General features: G+C 37.5%; 1 protein-coding gene across 1 annotated transcript in view; it reads left to right on the plus strand.

The window, feature by feature from the left end:
- Positions 1 to 15,389, plus strand: part of RANBP3L (RAN binding protein 3 like) — a 57,355-nt gene that overhangs the window by 29,200 nt on the left and 12,766 nt on the right. The window contains 3 exon segments of the mRNA XM_044664340.1: positions 332 to 434; positions 1,092 to 1,216; positions 1,699 to 1,819. Of these exon segments, the coding sequence (XP_044520275.1) occupies positions 332 to 434; positions 1,092 to 1,216; positions 1,699 to 1,819 (349 nt within the window).

Raw genomic sequence — 15,389 nt, forward strand, 5'->3', positions numbered from 1 at the left:
GAGGTTGTTTTTGTTTTCTGAAAGATAGAAAAATCCTTTGCATGTTTGTAGGAATCAGGGAAAGAGAAAGTAAATGAGAGAAAGTAGGAATGGTTGAAGGATCAGGCTCTCAGAGGAAAATATAGGAGACGTGATCAAGAGTACAAAGCTTGTAATAAATGTTTCTGGCTAATAATAGTATTCATTTAACTATTTTATCATCTGATACTAATCAGGAAAAAGCTACACTGGTTAAAAAAATTGTTGCTAGTGTTTGTATGTGTATGAAAACAAAACCTTTTAAGTCGATGTATATAAAGGACAGTATTAAAGAATGCATCTTGTTTTCTAGAGTCCACAAAAATCCATTGAGCTTCACCAAGAAAAGGAGCCATATAATAGGGAAAAACCATTCACTTCATCTGTGTCTTTCCCTCTCCACTTTTCATGTACAAGTAAGGATTCCTCTTCTTTTCTGCTCCTCCTCCTCTCTTCTCTCTATGCTTGAGGTATCATTAAGAATAGCTCATATTTTTATTCTCTTTCAACAATGATCAATATGGAAGTATGTTTTGCATGATAATACTTGTATAACCCAGATCAAATTGCTTACCATCTCTGGGAGTGGGGATGGAAGGGAAGAAGGGAGACAATTTGGATCTTATAATTTTGGAAAATGTATGTTTAAAATTGTCATTATGTGTAATTAGAAAAATAAAATATCTTGAATTTAAAAAATAGATTTAAAAAAAGAATAGCTCATATTTTAGAATCAAATTAGTTATATTTTGAATACACCAATTATATATATCCATATGATTAAGCATTATTTTAAAATAATCTACCCTTACAAATAAACAAGTAAAATTCATATTTAACCCTTTTGGATTGTTAAATCCCACCTAATTGGAACTTCATGTAAGAAGATTTTCTTTTGACAGTCAACCAGTCTTTGAGCTTAATTAGGAGTAGAAAGATCGTTTTGGAAACAGAGGTTGTTGAGCATGGCCGAGGAAATACTTATGTTAATTTATATCAACAAAAGAGCACCTGCTAAAATGGCATCTAAACCATGGGGAGACTGATTTATTTTCACTTTCTCTTGGGAATAGGCTCCTGTAGAAACACAACCCTGAAGGAATCAGCAGCTGCGTTCTCCTCTAAACCATCACCAAAATGTATACTGGAGAAAATTGAAGTCATAACAGGAGAGGAAGAAGAGCACAATGTGTTAAAGGTCAGTTGGTCAAACATATCGTGACCTGATAACCCTCAGGAGGACCATCTTTGAAGATGAAGGATAGCAGTATATTTCCCTGAAAAAGCATGTGAATTGATGTCAATTTTGGATTCGTTTAAGCCAATATTTCACTCGGATTTTTGCTTCTTAAGGGAAAAGGACTTCTTGTTCACAATGAGTTTCTATTAGATTATGTAGGTAGAGTGGAATTGCTTGTCAGCTCAGGGAGAGGGGAGGGTAAGGGGGGCTTGGGGGTGGAGAGAGAACATGAATTATGTAACCTTGGAAAAATATCTTAAAAATAAATAAATACATAAAAAATGATCTAGATAGAAGATACTCTGGAATTGCTTTATCACAAAAGATGCTACATCTTTCAAAACAATGAGATCCATTTAAAAGTTGGGCTATAGAAGACACTTGACTTGGAACAAATTTGCCTATTTGACAAGTTGTCTTTGTTTTTGTTTTTGATTCAGATCAACTGCAAACTCTTTGTATTCAAGAAAACAACACAATCTTGGACTGAAAGGGGCAGAGGAACGTTGAGGCTTAATGACACAGCAAATAATAGTTCCAGGATGCTGCAGTCAAGACTGAGTAAAGAAAATTAATTTTATTTGTTAACCAAATCATATTTCTCAGGGTAAAAAGGATTTCAGGCATATGTACCTTAGAAATAAAGACTGATACATTTCTGAGGAATCCAAGTTTTGACATGTGAAGATCTCACCTTATGTGAGAAGTATTTTTGCATGAATGGAATGTGTAAATAGTGCATTTTTAATAATAATAATAATAATAATACCGGGCATTTATATAAAGATTTTAAGTTTATAAAATTCTTTACAAATATTATCTCATTTGATCTTCAAACAACCCTGGGAAGTAGGTCTTATTATTATTCCTATTTTACAGATGAGGAATCCAAGGCAAACAAAGATAAAGTGACTTGCCCGAGTTCATGCAACCAGTAAATGTCAAAGCCTGAATTTGACTTTACTTCTTTCTGACCAGAGATTTAGCACTAACCACTGTGCAACCTGGCTGTCAATAAATTCCATAATATGTTAAAGAAATGTGTCATTTGGAGGTTTGGATCTGAATTTTCCCTAAAGGAATTTTTCCTTAACTCAATTTATCTTTGGAGCTAGCATTTATTAACTGTTAACTACATGTCTGGTACTGTATTAGACATGGGAGAATTAAAGAGAAAAATGAAATAGTCTATAACCACAAGAAAAACAATATGTATATATTTAAGTATGTACAAAATAAGTACAAAGTAATTTTGAGTAAGAGGGTATTGGTGGCTTCAGCGATCAGGAAAAGTTTTATATGGATGGTTGAAATTGAGTTAAATTTTGAAGAAAACTGGATTCAATGAGCTGGCCGGTAGAGGGGATGGGGGAGCAGCATCTGGGAAAACATTTCAGAGATGTAGTCTCTTCTGGCTCCAATCAGTCTTCCAAACACTAAAGTGATTTTTCTAAAGCACAAATCCAACTGTCTCCCTCACACACAGAAACACTCAGTAAATTCCAGTGTCTTTCCATTGCCTTCAGGAGCAAATAAAAAAATGCTCTGGTTGGCATTCAAAGCACTTTATATCCTAGCCCTGCCCATCTCCCACCACCATCACCTTTCCAGTCTTACACCTTGTTCCCAGCCACATATTCTTCCATCCAGTGACTGGGGCCTCCTGGCTGTTCCACAAGCAAGGCTTTTCTCTGGCTGTTCCCCATGTCTAGAGTGCTATACTTCCTCTTCTGTACCTACTAACCTTCCTAGCTTCTTTTAAGTTCCAACTAAGATCCTTTTTTTTTTTTTTTACTGGAAGCCTTTTCCAACCTCTCCCTAGAATTCTAGTGACTTCCCCCTATTAATTACTTCCTATCTATTTTCTATATTGGCTTGCTCTGTATATGTTTGTTTGCATGTTGTTCCCCAACCCCATTAGATTATAAACTCCATGAGGGTAGGGACTGTCTTTGCTTCCTTTTGAATCACTATTGCTTGGCACAGTGCCTGGCATAGAGAAAGTGTTTAATAAATATATTGATTGATTGATTGATATAGGAGAATCAATGCAAAGACCCAGTGATGTCATGTTAAGAACAGCAAAAAGGACTATTCATTTGGATTGTAGAGTGGGCAAAGGGAGATTATGTATATTTGTATATAAGATTATACATATAACAAGCCTGGAAAAGTAGTTCAGGATCAGATTGAACTCAATAAATGTTTGACTTAAATGTAGATGAGTATATTTGCTTAAAGTGAGCTATGCCTGTGGTTCTCTACCAAAACTTGGTTAATCCCTACTTGAATTTTGAGAGGAGGAGGCAGCTAGGTGGTTCAGTGGATTGAGAGCAAGGCCCAGAGGTGAGAAGTCCTGGGTTTAAATTTGACCTCAGACACTTCCTAGCTATGTGACCTTGGGCAAGTCACTTGACCCCCATTACCTACCCCATTCTTTTTAAAATTTTTTTTTCTTTTTTTTTTTAAACCCTTACCTTCTGTCTTGGAACCAATAATATGTATTGGCTCCAAGGCAGAAGAGTGGTAAAGGCTAGGCAATGGGGGGTCAAGTGACTTGCCCAGGGTCTCACAGCTAGGAATTGTCTAAGGCCAGATTTGAACCTAGGATCCCCCTCTCTAGGCCTGGCTCTCAGTCCAGTTGCCCCCGCCTTCCCCATTCTTGACCCCTATTGCCTACCCCATTCTTCTGCCTTGGAACAATATACAGTATTGGTTCCAAGGCAGAAGCTAAGGGTTATTAAAAAAAATTTTTTTTTAATTTTTTGAGAGGAAACTACAGGATGCATTTTTCTCTCTTACTTAGAAGAAAATATTAATACCATATTCTGCATTTTGTGGACTAATCTTTTTAGTTCATAAATATTATTATGGATCATAACAGTTGGACTATCATAATGGGTTTATACATTATTTTATTATTTATCATTACTTTATTTATTTTATACTTTAGTTATTTAATCATTTAAATAATTGAACATTAGTTTAAATTTAAGGATTGTCCTGCCTGAGAGAGAAATGAGTAAACTGAAATTCATCACTTCTGACACATCTCTAATACATGGCATTTTGAAATAACATTTGTAGGAACCTTGAACAAAGCACATTTCACAATATGACAAAACATGTCACATGGTTCAGGGTTAACATTCCATAGAACAATAAATCCATAATTCTTTTAGAATCCCCAGGAGAATCTTTCTTGGAAAACCACTAAATCCTTGTTTGACCTTTCACCTCAAGGATTTATGCCCTACCCTACTCTCATCTAGCTAGTCATAGGTTATCTATAATAATAAAAAGGACTTTTTCCTTCTGATCAGGATATTGACTTCTTCAGGAAATTGGGAAAGAAGATCTTGCCTTTAGGTGGGTCATTACTCTAATTCTTTCCAGGACCCCTAGGCCTTGTCTCCCTCTGATCACTACCCTAATGATTTCAAGTAAGGAGGCCTTCCTGTAGCTGTTTTGAAAAGAAAGGAGCAGGACATTTCAAAACTGAAGATTAAAGGAAGATTGATAAAAGATTCTTTTTCAGATTAATTCAAATACTTCAAATTAAGAGAATTTTAAAACATTCCCTTAATATTTCAGAAAAGTTTTGGCTATGCTTCCATACTTCTGGGGGTTTTTTGTTTTGTGTTTTTTTGCAGTGGGAGAATTGATTAGCTGCTGCTGCAAGCTGTATTCACTGCCATTTTCCTTCAGCTGGAGGTCCAGCTGTACACTATTTCCTTTATTTGGATATTAAATTTTATCTTGTGGGAGATAGTTAGGTGGCTCCGTGGATTGAGAGCCAGGCCTAGAGATGGGAAGTCTTGGGTTCAAATGTGACCTCAGACACTTCCTAGTTGTGTGACCCTGGGCAAATCACAACCTGCATTGGTTAACCCTTAGCTCTCTTCTGCCTTGGAACCAATATCCAGTATTGATTCTAAGACAAAAGGTAAGGGTTTTGAGGGGGTGAAAAATGTCAACTTGTTCCTGGATTGGACCTGCCCAAGCAGAAAAAAGATGTCATTCTCCCTTTCTTATAAATTGCCACAGGGCATACACAGTATCCTTCTCAAGTTTTCATTACTATATCTATTTTTCTGAAGCAAGAAATAGAATAAGATCATAGTCTTAATGAAGTAAACTCAATCTATACAGGATGGCATGGTCAGAACTTTTTTTTTTTTTTTTTTTTTTTTATCCTGGGACTCCATTCTAGGAGCATAGGGCCACAACCAGTAGGCAATGGGTCACGCAGTGGCTCAGGGTCACCCAGCTGGGAAGTGTCTGAGCCCGGATTTGAACCTAGGACCTTTCGTCTCTAGGCCTGGCTCTCAATCCACTGAGCTAGCCCAGCTGCCCCTACTTTAGGTTGCAGTTTCTTTAGCAGATGTAGTTTTTACAGGGTGGGGTTGCTAGCCCCACGCCCAGGCATGGTTAGAACTAATCTAGAGTAAATGTGTTCTGGTACTAATATAGGGCAACTGTTGATCCTTTGTCTCAATTACTTCTGAAAAATGGGGGAAATTATCATAAATTATAGAGAATTTCTATTTCTTCAAAATATAGTAGGAAAAATAGTGAGTACATGTATGGCTGTGAAAAATTTTAAGACATAACGCCCTTTGAAAAGGGCAGCTAGATGGCCCAGTGGAAAGAGTACTGGGCTTGGAGTCAGGAAAACTTGTTTTCCTGAGTTCAAATCAGATCTCAGACACTTAACTAGCTGTGAGAAAGCTACTTATCTCCCAGTTTTCTCATCTATAAAATGAGCTAGATAAGGAAATGACAGACCACTCTAGTATCTTTGCCTAAGATACTAGTATCTTAGTTACTTAGATACTAAGGTACTAATCTAGCATCTTAAATTAGGGTCATGAAGAGTTGGCCATGACTAAAAAAATGACTAACAATAACTGTCCCAGGATTCTTAATATTCCTTACTTGAATTATTTAATGGGCCTATGATTTCTCCTCATATGTAGACTATAGCCCCTTGATATCTTTTTATCTTTTGTGATCTTATCCTTTCCAGCCTCTAAAAGGCATTCACCCAATGTTCTGGAAGTTTTCCTTTCATTGTTTCACTGTTTCCTTAGTGTCTGTTTAGCACACATCCTGGGACTGCTAAGTGCTTTCTCCTTCTTTGGTATCTATGTCTGTACTAACACTGTTTTGAGTCATCCTTGGTAATAGACTTCAGCCCATTATGCATGTTTCATTTTCTCTTCAGGACACTTTATGGTTTTTCCCTTTCTGAGGTCATGATGTTCCATGATTAGAGCCATGGAGCATCGCCAGGAAAGTATTGGTGTTAAAAAGAGGGACTCCTGCAGCAACAGGCAAATTAGGATCATTGAAAACATGAGTTTCCCAAGTCCAATTCAGTTTAATTTCTTCTATTTCTAAGCCCAAAATGTTATCCATTTGTAACACTTGTCTTCTACATATGGACCAATGGACTGGTTCATTGGGCTGACATCTAGTTGGTCAGATAATCAATAAGCATTAATTAAACATTTACTATTCACCAGGCACTGGAGATTCAAAGAAAGATAAAAGTATGGTACATGTCCTCTAGCAGCTCACATTCTAATAAAGCAGACAATATCCAACTACATGTCATGATCTTGGCACTAGGCATTCTTAACCTTTTCAGATTTTTCTGGTATTATTAGTTAATGAATTAAACCAGTGATTCCCAAAGTGGACGCCACCGCCCCCTGCAATGATCCAGGGGTGCGGTGATGGCCACAGGTGCATTTATCTTTCCTATTAATTGCTATTAAAATTTTAAAAAATAATAATTTCCAGGGGGCTAAGTAATATTTTTTTCTGGAAAGGGGGCAGTAGGCCAAAAAAGTTTGGCAACCACTGAATTAGACCAATTCCTTGAGGAGAGAAAGAGAGAGAGAGAGAGAGAGAGAGAGAGAGAGAGAGAGAGAGAGAGAGATTGATTTTATTAAGGAAACTTAGTAGTGTACGAAGGCTTGGTTCAAATTAGGACAATTGGAGCAGCTAGGTGGTATAGGGGATAGAGTTCCAGGCCTCAGGTCAGGAGGACCTGAGTTCAAATTTGACCTCAGATACTTTCTAGTTGTGTGACCCTGAGCAAGTTACTTAACCTCATTTGCCAACCCTTTACAGTTCTGTCTTAGAGCTGTAACTAAGGCAGAAAATAAGGGTTTACATTAATTGCATTACATTAATCTAATAAAAAACAAATTAGTATAATGTTATTAGCAAATAGGAACATTTGGAGAATCTTGTCACTATAAGGAAGCCTTCTTCTATTTGGAGTGGGCTTATGATATCCTTTTTCATTCAAGTAAATACTTTATTCATTTATTTTTTAAACCCTTACCTTCCTTCTTGGAATCAATACTGTGTATTGGTTCCAAGGCAGAAGAGTGGTAAGGGCTAGGCAATGGGGGTTAAGTGACTTGCCCAGGGTCACACAGCTGGGAAGTGTCTGAGGCCAGATTTGAACCCAGGACCTCCCATCTGTAGGTCTGGCTCTTAATCCACTGAGCTACCCAACTGCCCCCTTCCAGTAAACTTTAGATGAGCATTCATCTCCTGTTTTTATGACATTTGATATTGATATAAAGTAATTAGATACACAGTTATCTCTGTGATTAAATCTTTTGTTGATTTATTTAATTTAACACATGAATGAGATAGTGTGTGATTTATACTGTATTAAGACTGGCTATATTTTCTTATACATTTTCTAGAAATTAACAAAGAATAAATATAGATAGGGACAACTAAGTTGGCACAGTGGATAGAGCACTAGACCTGGAGTCAGGAAGGCCTGGGTTCAAATGTGACCTCAGACACTTCCTGGCTATGGCTCTGGGCAAGTCTCTTAATCCTGTTGCCTAGCCTTTGCCCTTGTGTTTTAGAGTTGTCATTAAGATAGAAGGTAAGGATTTAAAAAACAATAACAGATACAAAGGAATCTTATTCTCTCTATGGCTCTCAGTCAGTTGTGACTATGAAGATATTGTCTGGAATAGAAAATTTGGTAAAACCTACTTGTTCCTTTTTCATACTTATCAAGCATACTCTGTGTTTGCACAGATCATGTTTATATATACAAGAAAGAATTTTTAAAATTCTGATATCTTCTTAGTTACCTTTTTTGGAAGGAGGATAAATGCTGTTTGCTATTTTTTTCCATGCATTTAGAATCAGCCTGTCTTTCAGATAGCTTGAAAATTGATCAAGGAACAGCTAGGTGGCTTAGTGCATAGAGAGACAGGTCAAGAGATGAGAGGTCCTGGGTTCACAACATATCTGACCTCAGACACTTCCTAGCTGGGCAAGTCAATTAGTCCCAGTTGCCTGCCCCCTACCACTCTTCTGCCTTGGAACTGGCACTTAGTATCAATTCTAAGACAGAAGGCAAAAGTTAAAAGAAGAAAAGAAAATTAAATTGATCATGAATGCCTTTTAAATAATGTCTCCAGCATGGGTTCCCTCTACATATATTTTATAAAGTTTAGGCCCTCTTTCCCAGCTTTCTAACCTTAAATGCCATCGATACTTCATAACAGTACAAAAAAGATTCCGTGATGGTAGTGTCCAAATGTGGTAGTTCCATTATTGCCATAATGTTTTATTATTAAAATAAATCTTTTTTTTTTTACTATAAACTTGTTCTGTTGGCATTTCACATCTATTTATTGCCTATATGAGTTCAGCCTCATATGCTCTTCAGAGAGTCTGGTTTCAATGCATCTTAAATCAAGTTCTCTTGCAGAATCATTTTTTTCACTCAACTACCTTTAACTGTCTTCTGAGAGGACAATGCTTATAATCTTGTTTCACCTTCCTCCAAAATGTTTTGCAAATTAACTTACATTCTAACTCAGTTGATTTTAACTTTCTGACTTCTCTTCTTATCAAGGAGATTAAATGTTTGTTATCTAACTTGGATCCTGGCTTCTTTTGGCCTCTACTTAGTAGTGACTGTTTTGCTTCAGTTAATCATCTTATGAAATGGTGATGGAGTCAGATTCTTTTCTTCATTTCCCATTTTTTTGGGAGTTGACCAATTATTTGAACAGGTTAGGATAGAGTTATAATTGCATACAAGATCAGCTTCTCATCTAATTTCACATTAATTTGGACCCTTTCTCTAAATAGTTGATTACCTTATTGCATGTAGATTACTGATTCTGAAATGTCTTCTATAGTGATAAGAAATAATTTCCTGCCTGTTGGTCATTTTCATGTGGCATTGATGTTGGCACTTAAGCTGAAATTACTTCCATGATGGTCTTTTTGCTTATACCCAACATGAACATTACAAAATGAGTTGACCAAATTGCCTTTAAAATAATGGTGGTTGTTACATCTGGCCATGTGATGAGAATAGTCCCTTATTTTCCTCTTTGAAGGGAATGTATAAGATGTTTTATTTAACTGTACATTTTTATCATGCAACTCTGTTGTTGAGTTGTTTCAGTTGTGTCTGCCTCTTCGTGCCTCCATTTGGGATTTCTTGGCAAAAGTACTGAAGTAGTTTGCCTTCTCCAGCTAATTTTATAGATGAGGAAACTGAGCAAACAAGGTTAAAAGCGATTTGTCCAGTGTCTCACAGCTAGTAAGTCAGTCTGAGGTCAGATATGAACTTAAGAAAATGAGTCTTTCTTACTCTCCAGTGGTTCCCAAACTTTTTTGGCCTACTGCCCCCTTTCCAGAAAAAATATTACTTAGTGCCCCCTGGAAATTATGAAACTATTTATTGAACTCAGAATAGGATGTAATACAAAAAAAGTGTGGCCATCACCGCTATCCTGGATTGCTGTAGCACCCACCAGGGGGAGGTAGAGCCCACTTTGGGAATCACTGTTCTAGACCCAACATTGTACCATCTAGCTGCCCCTTTTCTAGGGCTATGTAAATTGTAATGCAGACAGACAGCTATCTCTACTAATTTCACCTGCTTCCTAAAGAACTTCAATTCATTGATGTTGTCAATAAGGTATGCTTAGCATGCCAGTGCAAAATCTGATGCCTGGTTACTTGTGATCCAGCAGAGTATGGGAGTGCATAATGGGACATAGACAAAATTAGTGGTTTGCCCACATGATTGATTTGGTGTTGAGATTTACAAGTGTGAGTCAGAGTGAGAGTGTATATAGCACGTCTGAAGCAGATGGTTGCCTGGTCTATGAAATGAAGGGATTGGACTAGATGATCTCTAAGCACCCTTCTAGCTGTAAATCTACGATGCTATGAAGTTGCTTATAAAATTAAGAATGAGGGTATGGCTTCTGTGAAACTGAATAGGTCACAGTAGGTAATTTGTAGGAGCAAGGAAGAAGTGATTCTGGGACTGGCAGAAACAAGCACAGTTCACTGGTATTTCAATCCTTTAAACTATAGATGGTAAGAGATGGTGAGAGAGACAAAGACACAGAAAGAAACACAGAAATGGAGTGAGGGGAAAGAAGGAGGAAGGTAAGGTGGAAGAAAAAGTTTTTTAAGTGCTTTCTATGTGCCAGGCACTGTTCTAAATCCCGGAGACACGAAAATAAGAAAACAAACCAATCCTTACTCTCACTGAGCTTACGTTCTAACTGCGAAAGACAAAATACAAAGACAGCAACCTACCTAAACTTTCTCATGATACAAAGCTTCAAAGTATCAACTCACTAGTCACTGAGTTGGCCCAAAGGTGCAGTCATCCCCAAGCTTCCTGGCAGGCAGGTAGCCATTGTGGATTTGGAACAGCCAGAAGGGGGAGCTGGAAGGGAAGAGTATAGACTGTAGGATCTAGTACCCTCCTTCCACACATTCACAGCAGCATTTGTGGAGCAAAGAAGAAAGAATGTCTGCCCAGTGTTCTGAGCCCAAAGTATTCTTCACAAGAGGGAAGGAAACACCTGCTCAGCAAAGCAAGACAGGCCTTCAGATACAGAGAGTGAGAATTGTGTGAATATGAGTCAACAAGTCTCATGTCCTTTGCTTTCATTTATATTGTTACTAGATATGGAAGTGATCCAGTGTCTTCAAAAAGGTATCAGCTCATTGAGTGAAGATCAGATATAAAGAGTACCAAGAATGAAATTAATATTTGTAGTGGCTCTTAAGTGTTAGCACCCTTTGCTCTCCATTCCCTGCTCTGCCCCTTTGCTTTTCCACAGTTCCCCTACAGTCAGAGCAAAAAGAGGTAGGGGCTTCACTGGACTGAATTCTGCTCTTAATCTGTTTCATGGGTTACCAAAGCCAAAATATTAGATATCTAAGTGAATAGTTTTCTGGTGACAAGAATTGGGCTTACTCTTTGATTAAAAAACAAGTTCCATTGCTGGGCCCCCTTGAGCTGCTGGATATATTCATTGGGAAAAACATCCAGAGCATGCATCACAGTCGCTTGCACTTCTGGAACCCATGAGGGACCAGAAAAGGACTTTGTGGAAAAGTTCATATTCTACCATGAAAAATATTTGTTGAATGAAAATATAATTGCGTATAACTTCATGGCATTTGGTGTTTACCTCAAAGGCAAGGCTGAGTGTAAGAGGAGGGGGGAAACAGGAAACCTCCCTCTAGGGCTTAACTGCTTTTTCTAGTGTACATTCAGATCAGCTGTACTGAAGAAGGAATCAACTTCAGAGGAGAAATTGGGCCTTTAGTATGACCTTCCCGGGCTTGACCCTGAAACAATATACTTAAACTCTATAATTTTGGTCACAAGCACAAGCAAGCCTTCAGAGAAATTACAGCTACATTGAGCCCCTTTGTTTATATTGTAAGGACATGTTTTGTTGACTCAGTTTTTCCAGGGCAAGGATTCTTCAAGTCGCCTGTTGGAATTCCTTTGCTTCCTGGAATTCCAGTGCAGCATAACAGAGGACAGAGAAAAGAGAAGCAAAATGCCATAGTGGTTAACAAAGCTGCAAATTAAGGCAGAACCAGAAATAAGACTTCACAATACTGACTCTGAATTCAAAAAGTCACTATGTTGGTTTGTGATAAAAAAAAAAAAGCCAGACATTCAAAAAATATTTACTGAGTGGCCTTCAGTACAATATACAGGCAAAGAATCTTGTTTTGAAAATGCAAAGAAAGGAAAGTCACCATTTCTAATGTCAGGAATATTTTCTAAAAAAAAGACAAACCTTATGTAGGCATGGCTTAATAACTTTGATTTTAAATTTTATTTAATTTTATTTTCTGATTGAATTTCTTTTCCTTTCACCTCTTTCATCCACTGAGAAAGCAAGATAAACAAAGTGCATTAGAAATATGTATAACCAAAAACAAATTCCCATATTCCTATGTATAGCCAGGTGGTATCATCTTTCTGGCTTCAAAACTGGTCCCAGACACTTGTTAGTTGTATGGCTCTGGATTCGCTTAACCCTATTTGCCTTAGTTTCTCATCTGTCAAATAAGCTGGAGAAAGAAATGGCAAACCACTCCAGTAACTTTGCTAAGAAAACCCTAAAATAGAATTACCAAAAAAATCAGATATAACTGAACTGATAGATAGACAGGTAAGTAGAAAGATATGTAGATAGATGATAGATAGATATGGGGAGGGAGGGAGGGAAGAAGGGGGAGAGAGAGAGAGAGAGAGAGAGAGAGAGAGAGAGAGAGAGAGAGAGAGAGAGAGAGAGAGAGAATGAGAATAAGAGAGAATCTATACTGATTTAATCATCTCTCTATTAAAAGGCGAGTATTTAGTCTTGAGTATTCTGGAATTCTGATTAGTCATTGTATTGATCAGAGATTCTTAGTCTTTCAAAGTTATTGCTGCTATTTTAGAAATTGTCTTCCTAGTTCTGGTTTATCTCTGTATCAGTTTATACAAATCTTCCAAGGTTTCTCTGAAACCTTCTCCCTTCATCATTTCTTACAACACGATAGTATTCTATCATCTGGGTATACCATAACTCATTTAGTCCTTCCCTAATTGTTGGGCACCACCTCAGTTTCCAATATTTTGCTGCCACAAAAAGAGTTGTTATTTTACTATATATGAATCCTTTTCCTCTTTCTTCAATCTGTTTGGCATATAGACCTAGTTGTGATATTACTGGGTTAACAGGTATTTTGCATGACCTAATGGCTTTTGGAATTTTAATTCCAACTTGCTTTCCAAAATAGCCGGATCTATTCATAGCTCTGCCAACAGTGTATTAATATGTGCCTGTTTCCCCACAGCATTTGTCATTTATTTTTGTTGTCAATTTCACCAATCTGATAGGAGTGAAGTAAAACTTCAAGAGTTGTTTTAACTGACATTTCTCTAACTATTAGTGACTAAGAGCATTTTAAAATGTGATTTTCAAAAACTTGAATTTCTTCTTCTTAAAACTGCTTATTTTTATCCTTTGGTTTCATTTATCAGTTGGGGAGCACAATTAAATAACTTTATACAACAGTGTAAGGTGAGAGACAACATGTAGGCATGAGAGATCCAGGTCAGAAAGACCTGGATTCAAATCCTGCCTCAGAGTCTTATTAGTTGTATGATGCCAAACAAGTCATTTGGCCTCAGTTTTCTCAGCTGTAAAATAAGTGTGCTGGACTTGACAGCTTCTAAGTTCCCTTTTCTCTCTAAATCTTTGATCATATGAAATTAAACTTATGCTGAGCATTAAAGGATGGCAAGATTTAGAGACTGAAGAAAAATCACTTTGTCCTTGGTACAATGGAAAGAGTACTGGCTCAGGAATCACACAAACCCTAGGTTCAAGTCCCTGCCTCTGATGTTTACTATCCTGTGAACTGGGACAGGTCACTTAACCTCCCCAAGCCTTGGTCCTCATCTCTGAAGAAATGGGGTTGAAGTAGATGAACTCTGAGGTCCCTTTATGTTCTAGATCAGTGATTCCCAAAGTGGGTGCTACCCCCCCCCCCGCCCCCCGTGGGTGCTGCAGCGATTCAGAGAGCGGTGATGGCCACACTTTTTTTTGTATTACATTCTGTTCTGAGTTCAATAGTTTCATCATTTCCAGGGGGCGCTAAGTAATATTTTTTCTGGAAAGGGGATGGTAGGCCAAAAAAGTTTGGGAACCACTGTTCTAGCTCAATGATTTTTGTGACCTTTTTTTTTTTTTTTCCCCAAAGTAGAACTTCAAAACAAGGCTTTCAAAATATCTAGCAGTCTCCAAATGCCTAATATTCTTGAAATGGAAATGAATATAATTTAAAATGTATCTTCTATTTTTTCTACTTTTCCTCCTCTTCATATTTTTCTTGTTCTTTTTCTTGTTCTGGTTCTGGTTCTGATTATTCTCTTGAATACCAGTATTTTTTTCTGTTCTTTCTAATCTTCATTTTTATACTGTTGTCATTACATCAGTTTGCAGGGCCAGAATGAATATGAGACTTCCAGATCTTTCTCTCTAGCACTGATACTTAAGAGGTGAGGATATTGTTTCCTCTAGAGCAGACAATTGATTCCTCTAGGATCCCACTGCCATCTTATCTTTCTCCTAGGTCCCATATTTCTCCTAGGAGAGTGAATTTGCCTGGGTACCTGAATTCCTAGTGATACTTATAACCATTGCAGACTCCTGACTTGCTATCTGGCCTGGAAACTTCTGTTACACAAGATATCCAAGATGATCTTGGAGGAGAGATGTGGCAGTAACAGAGGCAACATGATTTACCCATTGCCATTTCTTCTCATGATAAACTCAGGACTAGTCCTCTCTTCTTCTTGGTCTCCTCTATTTTCCCTTCCTTCCCCTTTCTTTAAAAAAATGTTTTATTGATTGAAATATTATATCAACTTTTCCTTCTTACCCTTTAGGAAAGAGACAGACAACCTCTTGGCATACTTCATTGTCAGTCCTCTATGAGCAATGCACTAATCAGAACTCTGAAATTTTTCCTTATAATTTCACCATACCTCCCTTTCTATAATCTTCTCTGCAGCTCTCTACTACTGTACTAAATTCTCCTTTCCCCTGGATATCTTATTTTATCACATTCCTCCCATCTTCTAGTACTCAATGATATCAACTTTTTTTTCCTTGAAGTCATCCCATCATTTGGTACCCTCTCAAGGTGTCCTGTGTTCTCTCTCTCTCTCTCTCTCTCTCTCTCTCTCTCTCTCTCTCTCTCTCTCTCTCTCTCTCTCTCTCCCTCTCCCTCTCCCTCTCCC

This window comes from Gracilinanus agilis, chromosome 1 (assembly GCF_016433145.1).
Source record: "Gracilinanus agilis isolate LMUSP501 chromosome 1, AgileGrace, whole genome shotgun sequence".
Classification (NCBI taxonomy): Eukaryota; Metazoa; Chordata; class Mammalia; order Didelphimorphia; family Didelphidae; genus Gracilinanus; species Gracilinanus agilis.